At 44.4% G+C, this 14,831-nt stretch overlaps 1 protein-coding gene across 7 annotated transcripts in view; it reads right to left on the reverse strand.

The window, feature by feature from the left end:
* CADPS2 (calcium dependent secretion activator 2) overlaps window positions 1–14,831 on the reverse strand; it is a 1,645,358-nt gene that overhangs the window by 621,343 nt on the left and 1,009,184 nt on the right. For all 7 annotated transcript variants that reach the window (XM_085654189.1, XM_085654188.1, XM_085654187.1 and 4 more), the window contains exon 13: window positions 5,415–5,602. In XM_085654189.1, coding sequence (XP_085510315.1) covers window positions 5,415–5,602 — 188 coding nt within the window. The remainder of the gene's footprint in view (window positions 1–5,414; window positions 5,603–14,831) is intronic.

Consider the following 14,831-nt stretch of genomic DNA (forward strand, 5'->3'; position numbering starts at 1 on the left):
TGCCTAAAACTGGACTGGTGGAATACACAAACTGTGCAAACATGGTATTATTATGGGACAGAACTCACCATCCATTTTGTAAGGATGTCTCATCAACAAGAGCCAGAGGTCACGCACCTGGAGAGTGGCACTGGAGGAATCTATGCATGAGGTAAATTCAGCCTAGAAGAGGAGAGACTCTAGGAGAAGGAGAGGAGGAACTAAACATTGGCCCGTTTCCCAGCTGTGTGGTGTGGCCATGTAGCCCTGATCATCCTGTAGGATGCCCCTGAATGGAGCTTCTTGCTCCTCGAATCTGTGCTTGTTTTGTATTGAAGCTCCAAACCATCCAAAATGCAACCGCAAGATTGGTTCTCATCCTACCCTACCTCACCCACATCACACCTCATCTCTTGTTACTCCATTGGCTCCCAGTCCAGAAACACTGTCACTTCAAGATACTCATCCTTGCCTACAAAGTGCTGCATCATAATAGACCCACCTACCTCAACCTTTGTCTGCACTTTCACCAGTCGACCTGCATCCTCTGATCTGCCTTGCTGTCACTACCACACATTCACAGAAGCAAGGCAGGAGGCCACTCATTCACCAATGTAGCAGCAAAGACTTGGAGCTCCCTCCACCAGGACATCAGAACAGCCACCACACACACATCATTTCGCAAGAAACTGAAGATCTGAGTCTTAGACTGCTGCTCCTTACCTTCCGCACCTGCTTAGCTCCTAGAGACCCTCACTGGGTGATTAGTCTGCACTCTACAAATCCTTTTACATTACATTACAGAGTCTCCTATTTTGGTCGGAAGATATCACTCGCCTCCATTTCATCAAAAGGTATACGTACCTGCAGAGGTTTGTGAGCCAAAGTCATTTGCAGACTCCAGGTGGTGTATGCATGTTGCATTGCATTGACCCTTTCCTTTTGCTTGCAGGTTTTTCTCAGTACATTCAGAGGTTTGCAAACTGTATGGACTCACATTCATAGTATGAAGCATTTGGCCTGGGGCCTACCATTGACACTAAATTATGTTTAATAAAAGCTCAGCTTGTGTGCAGTGCTCTACCTTGAGATTGTCAATTTCATAGTAAGAGTTCTAACTGATATCAATACTGCATACTGAGTACTCTGTTTGATATTGTTTAGTATTGTATTTGCGTACAATCTATTTATACTTAAAGTACATGTCAGATACAAAATGAGCATTATTGTTAAAAGTGTTTCGTAGACACAGCCCGTGGCTGTACATTTATACTTTATGGTTGCTTGGTTTGCTAAGTTGTACAGTACAAAGACTCAGCCCCCCCACCCACAAATTCTCTTGAATTAAGCCTTGGACTGCCTCTCCCACCTTAACACCCAGGGAGTCAGAGATGCTTAATTGCTTTACTGCAGTGGGTGAGCTATTCACATCCACCGCAGTACGTTCTCAGTGTGATGGACATGAGCAGTTCATCCACAGCAGTGCATATGATGACCCTTCTGGTGCAAGCACCAAAAGAATTTTCTTTAAACAAAAAGCAAAGTTAGGATGTGATGAAAATTCTTCCCTTGTGTCCCAAGTTTTTTGTTTTGTTTACTGTGATGTGCAGCATGCTGACGTCACAGTGAAGAAACTGAAAGCAGGCGGTGTCATTAGATGTGGCATGCTTTAATTTTGAACAGTGCGCAGAGGCATAACTCCGTCTCCAAGCACAAATTTGTGTACAAGAGGTACAGCCGGAAAGGGGCCCATCCCACCTCCAAATTGGAACCATGCTTGAGAATTGCCTCAGGACCTTGATTCCACTGGCGTAACGAAAGTTGAGGGGGCCCCCCTTCAAGGTACATGAAGTGGCTCCCTCTCCATATTTAATATGGAGCTTTCAGGCCGGAGTACTCTGTTGAGGGGGCCCCTGGAGCTCGGGCCCACCCCCCAGCACCGCAGGGGGTGTGGGGGCCTGTGTTATGCTCCTGCTTGATTCCCAAAAAGGGATCCGCCCTCTAGATATCAGAGAAATGATTTTTAGGGTGTGTGGCCTACCTGTGCATGGCCAAGTGGTCCATTAGACAATAGGGTTTTTTTGGAGGGCAAAAAAGTGGTGGTGTGGCCCACTCTTGCATCAAGCCATACAGTCTTTCTGCCTCCTGTGGGACAGACAGCCTAAAAAACAGAAGGGCAAAACAAAACAGAAGGGATGTGTGTGGCCCCTCTACACATTGGGCTGTGCCTTCATCTCAGAACAGCCTTAGCATCCTTTCTGACCCTCATCAGGGGCAGAAAGCCGATTAGACACCAGGAGTAATGTTTTTTAAAAAAAAGGGTTGGGGCTCGGGCATCAAGCTGTGCCCTCACCCAAGAACAGGCCCAACAGTTTCTCTGCCCCTGCCGAGGACAGACTATTGATTTAACTCCAGTCTGTCCCCTAGGTGGGGCATAATGATAACTATACACCAGGGGAAATGGTAAAAAAAGAAAGTATGGCCCTCTCAGGCATCAAGCAATGCCTCCAAACCTGCCCAATGCGGCTTTTCGACCTCCCCAGGAGGCAGAAACCCCACCGGGGAGAAATGGTTCAAAAAACACACAAAGAATGGTTGGGGCCCATCAAGGCATCAGGCCATGTCCCCACACTAGATTGGGCCCAAAAGTCGTCCTGCCCAACTCCACACATCCTTTGGAGGGTGTGGAAAGTCGATTAGACACCAGGGAAAAATGGTCAGAAAAAACAGGCGCGGGATGACCAGTTCAGGTATTGGGCTGTGCACCACCCCATAATACCCAAAAGCAGTGTCTCTGCCTCTCCTCCCACCCCAAGATGAAAGTAGAATAGGGAGTTTTACCCCAGTCTGCTCTCCAGGAGGGCAAACAAATCACTACACCTAGGTATGTTTGGGCGCCACCTAGATCGGACCCTTACCCTACCTCTAAAGCCCGAACAGTCTCTTTGTACCATCCATTCTCCTCAGAAAAGAGTTTGGGTGAGCAGAAAGACCACTGGACGCTAGGGATATTTTGTCAAAAAATAAAGAGATGGGGGCCAGCCTGTTCTGACATTAGGCGGCATCCCTACCACTAATCTCCAACAGTCCTTCTTACCCCCGCCCCACCAAGGCTAGAGCATCCACAACCCCATGGCAAGCGAGAGGACATTTTGATTCTATAGGGCATAGTTTTGACATATGGTCTGGCAGAGAGGGGGTAAATATCAATTTTCTCTCACTTGGCATAGTTATTGACTTCATTATTTGGGCTCCGTGTTGGGCGGTAACCAGGAAACCCTACACACTCTGGGCATCGCTGAAACTTAGAGATGCAGGCAAATCCAAGTTGGAGCGGCTTGAAGGGATCTGTCTACATATTCTTATACAGAATGCCTTGCACACCTCAAATGTTCGCTATAATCATGCATTTTCCTCACATTCTCAAGAGGAAAAGTTCCTGATTCTGATGGGATCTACTACATTTTTACTACTAGCGTTCCCATACGTCTCCCCACAAAAAATGCACCCCACTTGTGTGCTTGACCCTATCCCCGCAACAGATAAAATCTTGACCGTAGGATTCAGTGTGGTCACCACATTGGTCCAGGTTTGATCTGTCCATGTCGCTGGCCCGAGGTCCAGCCATACAAGTAGGGTGCTGATTTTTTACTAATGTTTCCCCCAAAAAATGCAGTTGGATTAAAACCATAATAAAATAGATAAAATGGACTACCGCTTAGAAAAATAAAAAAAACTGCTGTAAAAAATGTTTCATGCAGCTCTGCTTGTTACTGAAACTGGTAAGATAGCAGTCTTAGCACAGCAAACCTTTTGTTGATATCATATTTATAACAAAATGCACTTTATTTCATAACACTGTATTTCATTTTTTCCCAAAAAGAAAACATATTTTGCCATATATTCTGGGTTGCCTCCAGAGAATCTAACAAATCCTGGGTACCTTTAGAATCTGCAACATGTGGGAAAAAAGATGTAACATTAGCCTAGACCCCTGCTGAAGAAACAAGTTATGAACCCATAAGCATGAAGTGCACCCAGAAGCAAACAAATGCTCAGAATGGGGGGGAAGCCTCAGCAGCTCAGGGGTTAAGTGATCCCACTTTCTGTTGCAGACCGAATACTTAATGTGCCGGTTGTTAGGGATCCTGAGCTCGCTCATTTATACAGCTCTATGGACCCCCCTGTAATTACTAACCCGCACTGGGAAGCACAAATTGACATCTTACATGAAAACGCTACTTTGAATCGTCTTTTAATAGAGGTACTAAATGGTATTAATCAAGTGAAATTGGATTCCCCACAGGGTTGTGCTTACTCCGAACCTTGCAATCAAGTTGTTAAAGAATATAACCATGTGCCGCCCGGTCATATAAAGTATGACACATTGCCGCTTTGCTCCTAGAAGCGCTATCCTTTGATATTTCTGCTGCCACCGTGAAGCAGCCTAAATCCGAGGAAGAGGCTTAAAGTGCCTTAGAAATTAACAATAAATATTTAAACAATAAATATTTTAAAGTGATTTTAATTAGTTTTAACATCCAGATCATTTAGTGGGATCTTAAAGAGAGACACCCGTGCATTACAATATGCTATGCACAATTAATAGTGATGGATAATTTCTCTTTTAAATTGATTTACTTCACAATATATCCGGAATGCGCACTATATACAGTACACTGTTTAGGATAGGTATTTTTGTTCTTTCTTATACAGCATGTAGTTTTCCCATTAAATTAATGTTGTAAGTAAAATTGATGGGCATACTTTTGTACATGCCCTGTCTGGAGCAGGTTTGTCTGCTTCTACAGGGTCGGGCAGGGGCCTGGCTGCGCGGCTGCCCACACGCCTGCAGCCTGGAAAAGTGTCTGGACCCAAAGATTTGAGGACTGGTGCTAGTGGACCTTATAGTCTCGCACTGGGAATTATGGGAAGAAAATTAAATCGATAGTAATGAGAGCCTCAGATTGGAATTAATATCGTTACACATCTCTATAATGGAATTAAAATGTCCCCATGTCCCACATCATTCTTAGTGCCTAAACTATGGCCAGCAAAGCCGTCTGGTGACAGCTGTCATGATGGAACACCGTCTAGAGGAGAGTTTTCACATCGAGGGACTTGACAACCTTCCACCCTAATCTTCTGAACAGGAATGATCCCAGACACTACACATTGCTAGTTGTAGTGATCACAAATTGAGTAGTTGTCTGAGCCCGTAACGGAAGTCCATAGAGCAGCTGGCACACAGGGGCGGCACTACCACTGGTGTATCAGCTGCAGTGGCACCGGCGTTCATTGAACCCTGACCATGCAGTATTTTACTATGCCAACAGCAGTTAAAGGGCCATTTTCCTTTCTTGTACCTGGGCCGATGGGGCTACTGATGACAGAATGCCTGTGATGGTGGCATGTTGCAATCTATGAAGTGTTACCTGTTGCCATGAACGTGTGAGGCGCAGAAGGCAAAGCTGTAGTGAAGCAGGGTGGGGTCTATGACGGCACCGCTCTCTGCATGCTCAATCAGTTCGGTGAGGTAGGAGAGGTGCCGGTGGCAGCCGCGCACTCCGTACCTGGCACAGTACTCGTCCAACACAAAGACCTGGCCAGGGCTGAACCACCCCTGCAACGAAACAACAACACTGTCAACAGAGAGGAGTCATGCAACCCTTGAACATACAAACAACTCAACTGAGAAATTATTGCACCACCATATAGCCCGCCATCAGTTCATGTTTACACACAGTTATTTAAAACTAAACCTGACGAGGGCTGAACCCCGTCAGTGCGTAACAGAAAACCATGCTGTTAACCTACAAGTGTTAGCCAGAGCCTGCATGGTGCTGTGAACACGCACTGATCTGAGCACAGATAAGAATACCGCAAGGACTCTGCTAGTATAGGGTTACAATCTTTTTATCACTTAAATTAGTACAGAAGAGGAAGGATACTCAATTACTGGTGGTGTAAGTCACATTTATTAAACTCATAACTGAATTTCAAAAGGACCTATTTGTGCTCACCATTTGGTGCCAGCCCAATTCACCATGCTCTGCAAAGCCTGGGAAGGAGGAAGAAATCATGGAAAGAAAGTAGAAAGTCTGGAAGTTGCATTCGATTGGAAGAATTCTTGAATTTTAAAGGGAGCTTGCCAATTGGTGGGCTATTGCTTACCATCAGAGTCCCACCAAGACGTTAAATATTCTTACATGGGAGCCAGTAAATGGTACATCATGTGAATTCAAGGAGAGGCTGTGTTTATACCAGTCCAGAAAATTGTTTGCGTTGGACAGAATACTACATATAGCGGTGCCTCTCGCCCTGTTCCCATCTGCAAGGACTAATCATAGGATCTTCAAACCAAGCACTGGCAATGTAATCTGGCAGGAGAAGAGGCTGGATTGATTATAGAGAGGATCAAGCCCACACGTAGGGAGTAAAGAAGGAAGGCACAGTGGAACACAGCCTACGTGCACCTTGTTTCAGGGCAGAAATCCAGCCAGTGAGAATTACAGGACATCACTGTAGTTATTACTGCTCCAGCAGTATCACTGCTTGAACTTGCAGTTACACTACAACAATATATTCCAGTATCCCTCCAGCAAAGGTAATTTGGCAGGTCCAGCAATTTCCCATGGTCCCATGGATGCCAACATCAACTGAAAATGATGCATACGAACGGTCAGTTCTGGATTGAGGACAATGAAGACTATCCCACCCGCAGTAACTTCAAACTTAATAAGTAGCTGTTCAGCCTCAAACAGAGTCAATTTCTCTCTGAGACTAACTACCTCATAACTGGATTTGACCCCAAGCATCTCTACCTTTGGGAATGAGACATTAGCACCCTAAGAACGTCAAATTTGACTTCTTGTGGCAAGATTTTGGATGATTTTGCATTGGGACTCGGGTTATGATGCTCAGTAACCTACGTCAAAACCACTGAGCTGTATGTGCTTTCACCCACAATCAATAAAAAACTAGAGTAAAGAAAAGACCTTTCATAGCAAGCATCATAAGTTCTAACACTCTGCATGGCACTTTAGCTCAAGCAATTACATTTTATAAACAAAGTAAGTCTATAGTAAAAGACGAGATGCAAGTCTTCCAAAAGAAAGCCAATGTCATAGAGCCTTTCTCCCTAGGACAGCATTGGCCAATTTCAAATCTCCTTTCAACTGCAAACCTTTGAAAAACAGTCAACAAAAGCCCCACAGGAACAAGCTCTGCAAAATACTGTCCTTCATGTGCAACAGTCTGGATCAAGACCACCAGCAGGAACTGAAAACCTCCTGAACCGGCATAACTGAATACCCTGCACCCTGGCTAGACAAACCCATGCTCCTAGAATTCAAAGGGAAATGAAAAATGATGGACAATGGGCCGAGAAGAATTAGTGGGGCATGTAGAGGCTGGTGGCAGAGGGATATCTGCTGCAAACTAATGGTTGTCGACTCTGTCCAACTCATACTTGCCGTACATTTTTTTAGAGGTAGGGCAACCACTGAGAATCCACCAGGTGAACCTCGCTTGACTCTGCCGACAGAAACTCATTGGCGGCAGCCTATCCCCCGGAGGGCCATTGCTCTCAAGGATCAGAAGACCTGCCACTCTTCGGACAAGCCATTCAATATAGTTTTTTCCTATCTCACTCCCCCATATACAGCATTGAATACCTGAGAAATATAAAACCTGCAATGTAACCTACGCAGAGTGAGGAAAAAACACTTCATATCGGGAACAAAAATTTATTTTGCTGAACTAAATCCCCTTTTTGTGTTTTTTCTGTAGAACAATAATAATGCCAGTCTCTATGGCAGTGAGCAAAGCTCTCAACTTCCAGCCATTCATAATTCAGAAAATTCCCCGTCTCCTGCAACCCAATCAGAGAGGACTTAACACAGTCATTGATAGTAACACTCGCAGGAGTAACAGAAGAAGAGCAGTATCAAACAATACATAGCATCTAGCTATCCTCTACCTGCCCAAACGTTTTCTTACCTACTTTACTAAGTTCTCCTGTTGTTTTTTTTATTGACCTAATTATGTGGTGCTCTGAATTGAATATAAGGTGACAATTTATCAGTTTACAAAGGTGTGTAAAAAAAATATTTTGATCTCTCTACCAGTGGGTTTTCAGTAATACTGACTGAAACATGGATTACTATCAGAAATTACGTCTAGCAACGTATAAAATAGAAATAGCATCTGGTTTCTCCCATGCTGAGTACATTTTGATACAGCAGAGAAATAGGAAGTGCCTGCCAAGTATGTGATCTATAGAGTTCCCTTCATTAATGGATCTCTCTACGAAGCAGCCTTGTTAACACTTACAGCAGGAAGCTAAGAAACTGCAAAGTATGTTCTATGAAATTTAGATTAAATGCATACGAGTTTTGTCATATTTTTGTAAATCACATATTTTGCTATTTTGATAGATTTCTAATGTATGTTGCTTAAGGATTCAACTTCGTTACGCACTTTAATAATAGGAAATAGAAAACGTGATGAAACGAACCTGAGGAAATCATGCCACTTTAGCGAGAATGCGCTGCAGGGGGCTTGGTCAGCATGAACTAATTAAATGTAGTAACAATCAAAGGCGCCTCTATTCCAGTGACAATTATTTCTTTATGCAAGTACCATTAAATGATGGATATTTAAGTGACTTAGTTGACTCTCAGTAAATTTAGTCTCAAACTGAAGAACACTTATTCTGCTAGCCATGAACTGTGCGATTTAACCCCTATGATGTGAGAGGATTGTCAGGAGATAACTAATTTTTTAGACCATAATTTCTTCACAATGTGTGATAATTGTGAAGTACATCTTTCAACGCAGATTCATTCATATGCACAAAGTCCTATTCCATTGCAGGGTGCATCTTTTGCCAAAATCACGTCACCATTTCCAATGCAACACACATACAGACCCATAGGCGTTCAGCAGGAGACAGTGGAGGTGGTCTTGGGGATGATGCGCACTACTTTGAAACTGCAGTGGTCCCGACTCCTCCAATACTACCACATTAGCAGGACTGTTTAATGAATGGTGTTCTGCATGTGAACCAGCAATAGTTGTTACAAGTCAATATGTTCCTCACGTGCAAAGCGCAACCGTGTTGCTCTGTTGAAACGATACCATGTTAATTAAGCACATTATGTTAATGTTAATGTTACGGGGAATTTGTAAAAGCGCACGGCTACTCCAAGGAGTGTCCCGGTGCTCAGAGGTCCCCCTTTGAAAAGAGAGACAGTTTGCACTCATATAATCCTGCAAAGCTATATTACTGAAGGAACAGCCAGGTCTTAAGTTGGCACCTGAAGCTAAGAAGCTCTCGCTCTTGTCTGAGGGAGAGAGGCAGTGAGTTCCATAGTCAGGAACGTCCTCCCTTTCTGGTCCGGATGAATTTTGGCACCAATAACAATTGTTGGGCTGATGACCTCAACGTCCTGGCTGGAATATAGGGTGTAATTCTCTTTCTGATGTACTGAGCCCCGCTGTTATAGAGAGCCTTAAAGGCCAGCACCAGAGACTTGAAGTCAATCCTATTTTTCACTGAAAGCCAGTGGAAAGTTTTTAAATGACTCGCCATGTGGGTTCTAGGCCCTACCAAAGAGACCGCTCTGGCTGCCGCATTTTGAACAACCTGTAGGCGGCCCAATAAATAATTTGGGATGCCCAGGTATAATACATTGGCATTATCCAGCCTTGACATAATCAAGGCTTGGACTACTGTCTTCCTATGGCACAATGGCAACAGTGGTAGGAAGTTCCTCATCATTTTTAAAAGTCTGAAGCACGTGCCAGCCACAGATTGAACCTGCGACTTCATGGAAAGATCCGAGTCAAGCATGACTCCGAGATTCTTCACAGTGGTGACAGGACTGGATGGTGGAGGCTGGTCTTGAGGCCACCAATTCCGCCATTCATCACCCAAGGTGTGTCCCCCAAAAATAATTTCAGTTTTGGCGGAATTGCATGACAGTTGGTTTTGTCGAAACCAATCAAACACTTTGGTCAGGCATCGATGTATTAAAATTTCATTTAGCGGCTCATCCTTTTCATAAGTGAACAACAATTGGGAGTCATCGGCATAGGTTATAACTTTAGCCCCATGTTTCTCCGCTAGGAGTGCAAATGGTGCCATATAAATATTAAAAAGAGTTGGGCTCAAAACTGAGCCCTGAGGCACTCCAACATTCAGCGATGGAATATCCGCTGAGAAAGGTGGGGACCAGACAGATTGCTGACAGCCTTCCAAAAAAGAAGAAAACCACCTGAGAACCGTGCCCCCAAAGCCACATTCACTGAGTCTCTGTAGGATTCATCCATGGGGCACGGTATCAAAAGCCGCCGAGAGGTCCAGCAGTATTAATACTGCCTTCCCTCCTCTGTCAAGGGTGGATTTTATACTTTCGGTGACTTCTAATAAGGCCGTTTCAGTACTATAATTTGCTCTAAACCCCGATTGGCTGGGATGAAGAGCATTTGTGGCCTCAATGAAGTTAGTAAAAACCCCATTCACATACTTCTCCAATGCCTTGGCAAAGAAAGGAAGCAGTGTTATAGTCTGTAGTTGCTTACTACTGGTGGGTCAGCTAAGGGTTTCTTCAAAAGAGGGAGGATTTTACCCGGTTTCCACTTTGCTGGGACCTTTCCTTCCGACAGGGAAAGGTTCAGAACTTGATAACAGTTGGATTCAGAACCTCAGCGACAGATGTTACAATTTTCGCAGGGCACGGATCCGAAGGCGACCCAGATTTAAGCGCCTTCATGATGGTAAGTGAGGTATCCAGGGAAACAGGAGGAAAATCCAAGAGTATTTCCTCCCTAGAGTATTCTTTAGAGTCTGGCACAGCGTCCTGATTTGTACAGGTATGCATATCAAATGTGTCTTGGATGGATTTAATCTTATCGTGGGAAAATTTAGCAACCTGTATGGTCCATTCAAGGGTGGGAGTAAAGAGGGTCTGGGTAACATTTGGGGAGGCAAAATCTTTCACAATCTTAAACAGTTCTCTACTACTGTTTCTGGCTTGATCAATTTTTGTAGCCAGGAAACTTGTTTTCTCTTCATGCACTTTTAAGTAGTGCGCTTTAAGTGCCTGTGCCTGTTTGTAGATGTCTTTACTTAATGGATCCAAAATTTTCCTCCATGAGCGCTCCAGGCATTTACAAGCGCTTTTACTTTTCCTCAACGCCTCGGTAAACCAAGGAGCCGAAGTATTGACCCGTGCGGCCCTACGCATCTTTGGAGGAGCAAGATGCAGAGCCCAGTTCTGCAACCAGCTTTCCAGAGCGTGTGTCACATCTTCAAGGGAGCCTTCCCCACAGATGGAATGATGGCCTAATATTTCTGCCAAAGAATCGGGCGTAATTAACTTAAAGGATCTGTATTCTTTAGTTTGTGGAATACCATGAGACTGAGCCCTACTGCTGTCTTTTTTAGGTCGAAAAGTGATCAAATAATGATCGGACCAAATGATAGGGAGAGGGTTGTCTAGGCCAATATTGCACGTTGAGAAAATCTGGTCCAAAATGTGCCCTTTTTCATGAGTGGGGGACATCACATACGGAGCCATGCTGATAATATTCAAAGATTTGCATAGCTTCTTGGTCTCTGGGTCTTCCATTTGATCTAAATGAATATTGAAGTCCCCAAGGACCATACATTGATTAAACCTAGTAGCGATGGGTGCTATGGCGTGGCCAATAGATTCCAGGAAGCGTCCAGACGGCCCTGGTGGTCTATATGTAATCGCCCGGCCACTGACTGGTGAGCGGAAACTGACAGGTGGAATCCTAGACCTTCCGCTCCCTCTAAGTCAGTAATAGATATAGCCGAACAAGGGAGAGAGTTCTTGTAGATAATCGCTACCCCCCCACCTCTATTCCCTATTCTATCTTTCCTGATTATCATATAATTGGGGGGTATAGCGTTAGCAAGAGTGGGGTTTGATCCCTTGTGGAGCCAAGTTTCAGTAATAAACAAGACATCCGGCTTGGCTTCCACGAGGAGATCATAAAGTTGAAATTCATGTTTCCTCATAGACCTGGCATTAATAAGGATAGCTTTGAGACTTTCCCCGGTCACATCATTCAGAGGAGTTTGTGATCCGAGGAGAAGTTCATTTCCCCCAGGAGCCCCTCCCGCCCCATCTCTAGAGTCTGCCTTCCAATTACAGACATTACATAACAGTAGGTCAGAGTCAACAGGTAACTTTAGTGATGTGCGACATATTGCCTGACTACCAATCGTCATGAGGCTGTCTTTACTGTATTTAAGCCTAGGGGTACTCTTACCGACATTTCTTCCAGTAAAATGGGCAGCATTTCCGGTGCTGAGTGCCTCCGGGACACTGACGGGCGCAGACGGGCTTGCCTTTGGCAAACATAATTCCTTTTGTTACTTATTGACTGATTAAAGTATAGCATTCCACCGAATCAGTCTATTATGCAGGAGGAAAGAGAAAACAAAGACATGGCTCTCGAGCACCTGACAAGGTGAGGCTTACTGTGGCAGCCTGTGTCTGGGAATTGCTGGGCACAGCTTAATGCTGCGACTACAGGCTCTGATGATTTGAGGACAAGGGGCATACCCCGTCGAAAGGCCCTTTCCTGCCTCCTGCCCTTAGAACCTGATGGGATGGCTAGTGGACATGCTCAATGAGTTATGAGGCGGAGACTGGGCTCAGGGAAAGAACCATATCCATGTGCTGGGGGTCAGCTGGACTCAGAAGGGGGAGGGAATTGGGGGTAAAGGATATGTCCCCAAATCCCCCTGGCAATAAACCAAGGCAATACCTAGCGGGCCTGAGAGCTCTCCTCTGATCGCAGAGCCTACAAGATATACTCAATAAGTTCTGTAAAAGGAGGGAAGGGTTTTTAAATTAGGCCATGGCCTTGTACTGCACCCTGTGGTTGCTACAAAGGCTAAAGGTGAAACCCAGCAAACTCTAGGAGAAAAGGGACTTCTTGAAGGGCAAGACGAAATGTCATGCAAGGCCCTGAGAGCATTTTTGGCATACGTGAAGGCCATGCTCAGTGCCACCTGTTGCAGAGTTCTGGCTCAGTGGAGAAACCAAGCCAAATGGCACAGCAGAAGACTAAGCGCAATTTTTCTCACGCAAGATCAGTTGTTAGGTGACTTTGCTTCTCCAGCTATGCCCTTCATGCAGAACTCACTCTGCGTAGCTGGCATTTCCAAGAAGGTTGCTGGTATTGATGTTTTGGTTTATATCAAATTCAGCATACACCCAATGCTGCACCCTGGCAATGAGACGAAACCTGGTTGACGGTGCCTAGGAAGCAGCTCGAAAGATGGATCTTCAGATACAAGTTACAAGACATGACAGTGAGAGGGTGGGAGACAGATCTAAGAAATTGGAGCTTTCCAAAGGCTGGTAAGATTTTCAGTATCCTGCCATCCAATCTTTCTTGCTTAAGAAGGCTGTTGCAACTGAGCAGGAATGTGGCACAACTTTTTGAAGAGGAATGTGGGTACCTGATTATAAAATACATAATGTGTACCACACAAAGTTCTTCACTCGAACTGTTTGCATAATATGGAGCAAGTGCAGTAGACAAATGGAATCCTTAGAAATCACCTTAGTGGTTCACTTGAATCCAGGCTGAAATTACTGCAACCTCAAGGAAGTGTAGTGGGAAAGTATCATTAATGCACTTTAGCATCACACAGGTAAAAACGAAATGAATTAATTTATAGCTGATAGATTATTTGAAACAACTTTAAATGTATTAGATTCTTCAACATTTTGACATTCTTTTAACAAAAAGAATGCAAGCATTCCTATTTTGCACAGATCTTACATTAAATGCAACTTCATTTTTGGGACTTCAGAGCAATTTAGTGTATAAAAGTAAAACAAATTAACTGGCTGAATTTCTGACTATTAAAATACTACTGTTTTCTAACACACTATAAAGTGCTAAAAGACATTAGAAGGTCATGTCAGTCTTCTAATGTTAAGATAGGTGCCAGTTTAAATTGATATGTGAGCTTTCATTATGGGAAGCTAATCTATGCCAAAGACAGGGTGCATAAACCACTGATTATTTCATTCTGAATGTTAAAGAGTTACAACAATCAACCAGGACATACACATGGGGACTGGTCAAAATAATCTTTAGCTCCATTATCGGAGACTAATATGTCCATAGACAAACTGGGTTTAAGAGAGTATAATGGGTCTTGCTGTATGTACATAATGTCCCCTCAGACGTTTTAATGGGCATTCGATATTTTTATTTTCCAAAACACTGTGTGTCTTTTAAGTACAAAAACGTAATTCCCCCCCAAAAGTTACATCTTGCATAATTTTTTTTTTTGAAACCGTTTATTACATGTTAAAAAAGGTTACAGGTATGGGCCTACAACCATCCGGCCGGCCGCTAGAGTGGCAGAAGCATATGACATACCTACAGTAAGAGTCTCTTGGCGGTGCAGATCGGTAAATCAGGAGATATCAATATCGCAGGCCACATAACCCCAAGCCCACAATACGGTTTCCTTTTTTTCAAAACAGAACAACACAAAAAATCACACCCGCAAGGCAATCCGCAATCCAAAGTGACAGCACGTGCTCCTTAAGTGGGGGATCCCAACCAGCAGCCAAACTCTGAAGAGGGGGATGGGAATAGATCAGGGATAGGGGAACCACATGCCCGCGGCTGGGGGAGGGGGTCGGCTAGGGGGACGGAGCTGGTGCGGCGGCTCACAAATACCCCCGCGGTAGGCGTTCCAGGGGCCCCAGACTTTCACCCACGCCCCAGGCTTACCCCTCGCCACATACACTACCTTTTCACGAAACATACACCAATCCATATGT

Source organism: Triturus cristatus, chromosome 4_1, assembly GCF_964204655.1.
Source record: "Triturus cristatus chromosome 4_1, aTriCri1.1, whole genome shotgun sequence".
NCBI lineage: Eukaryota > Metazoa > Chordata > Amphibia > Caudata > Salamandridae > Triturus > Triturus cristatus.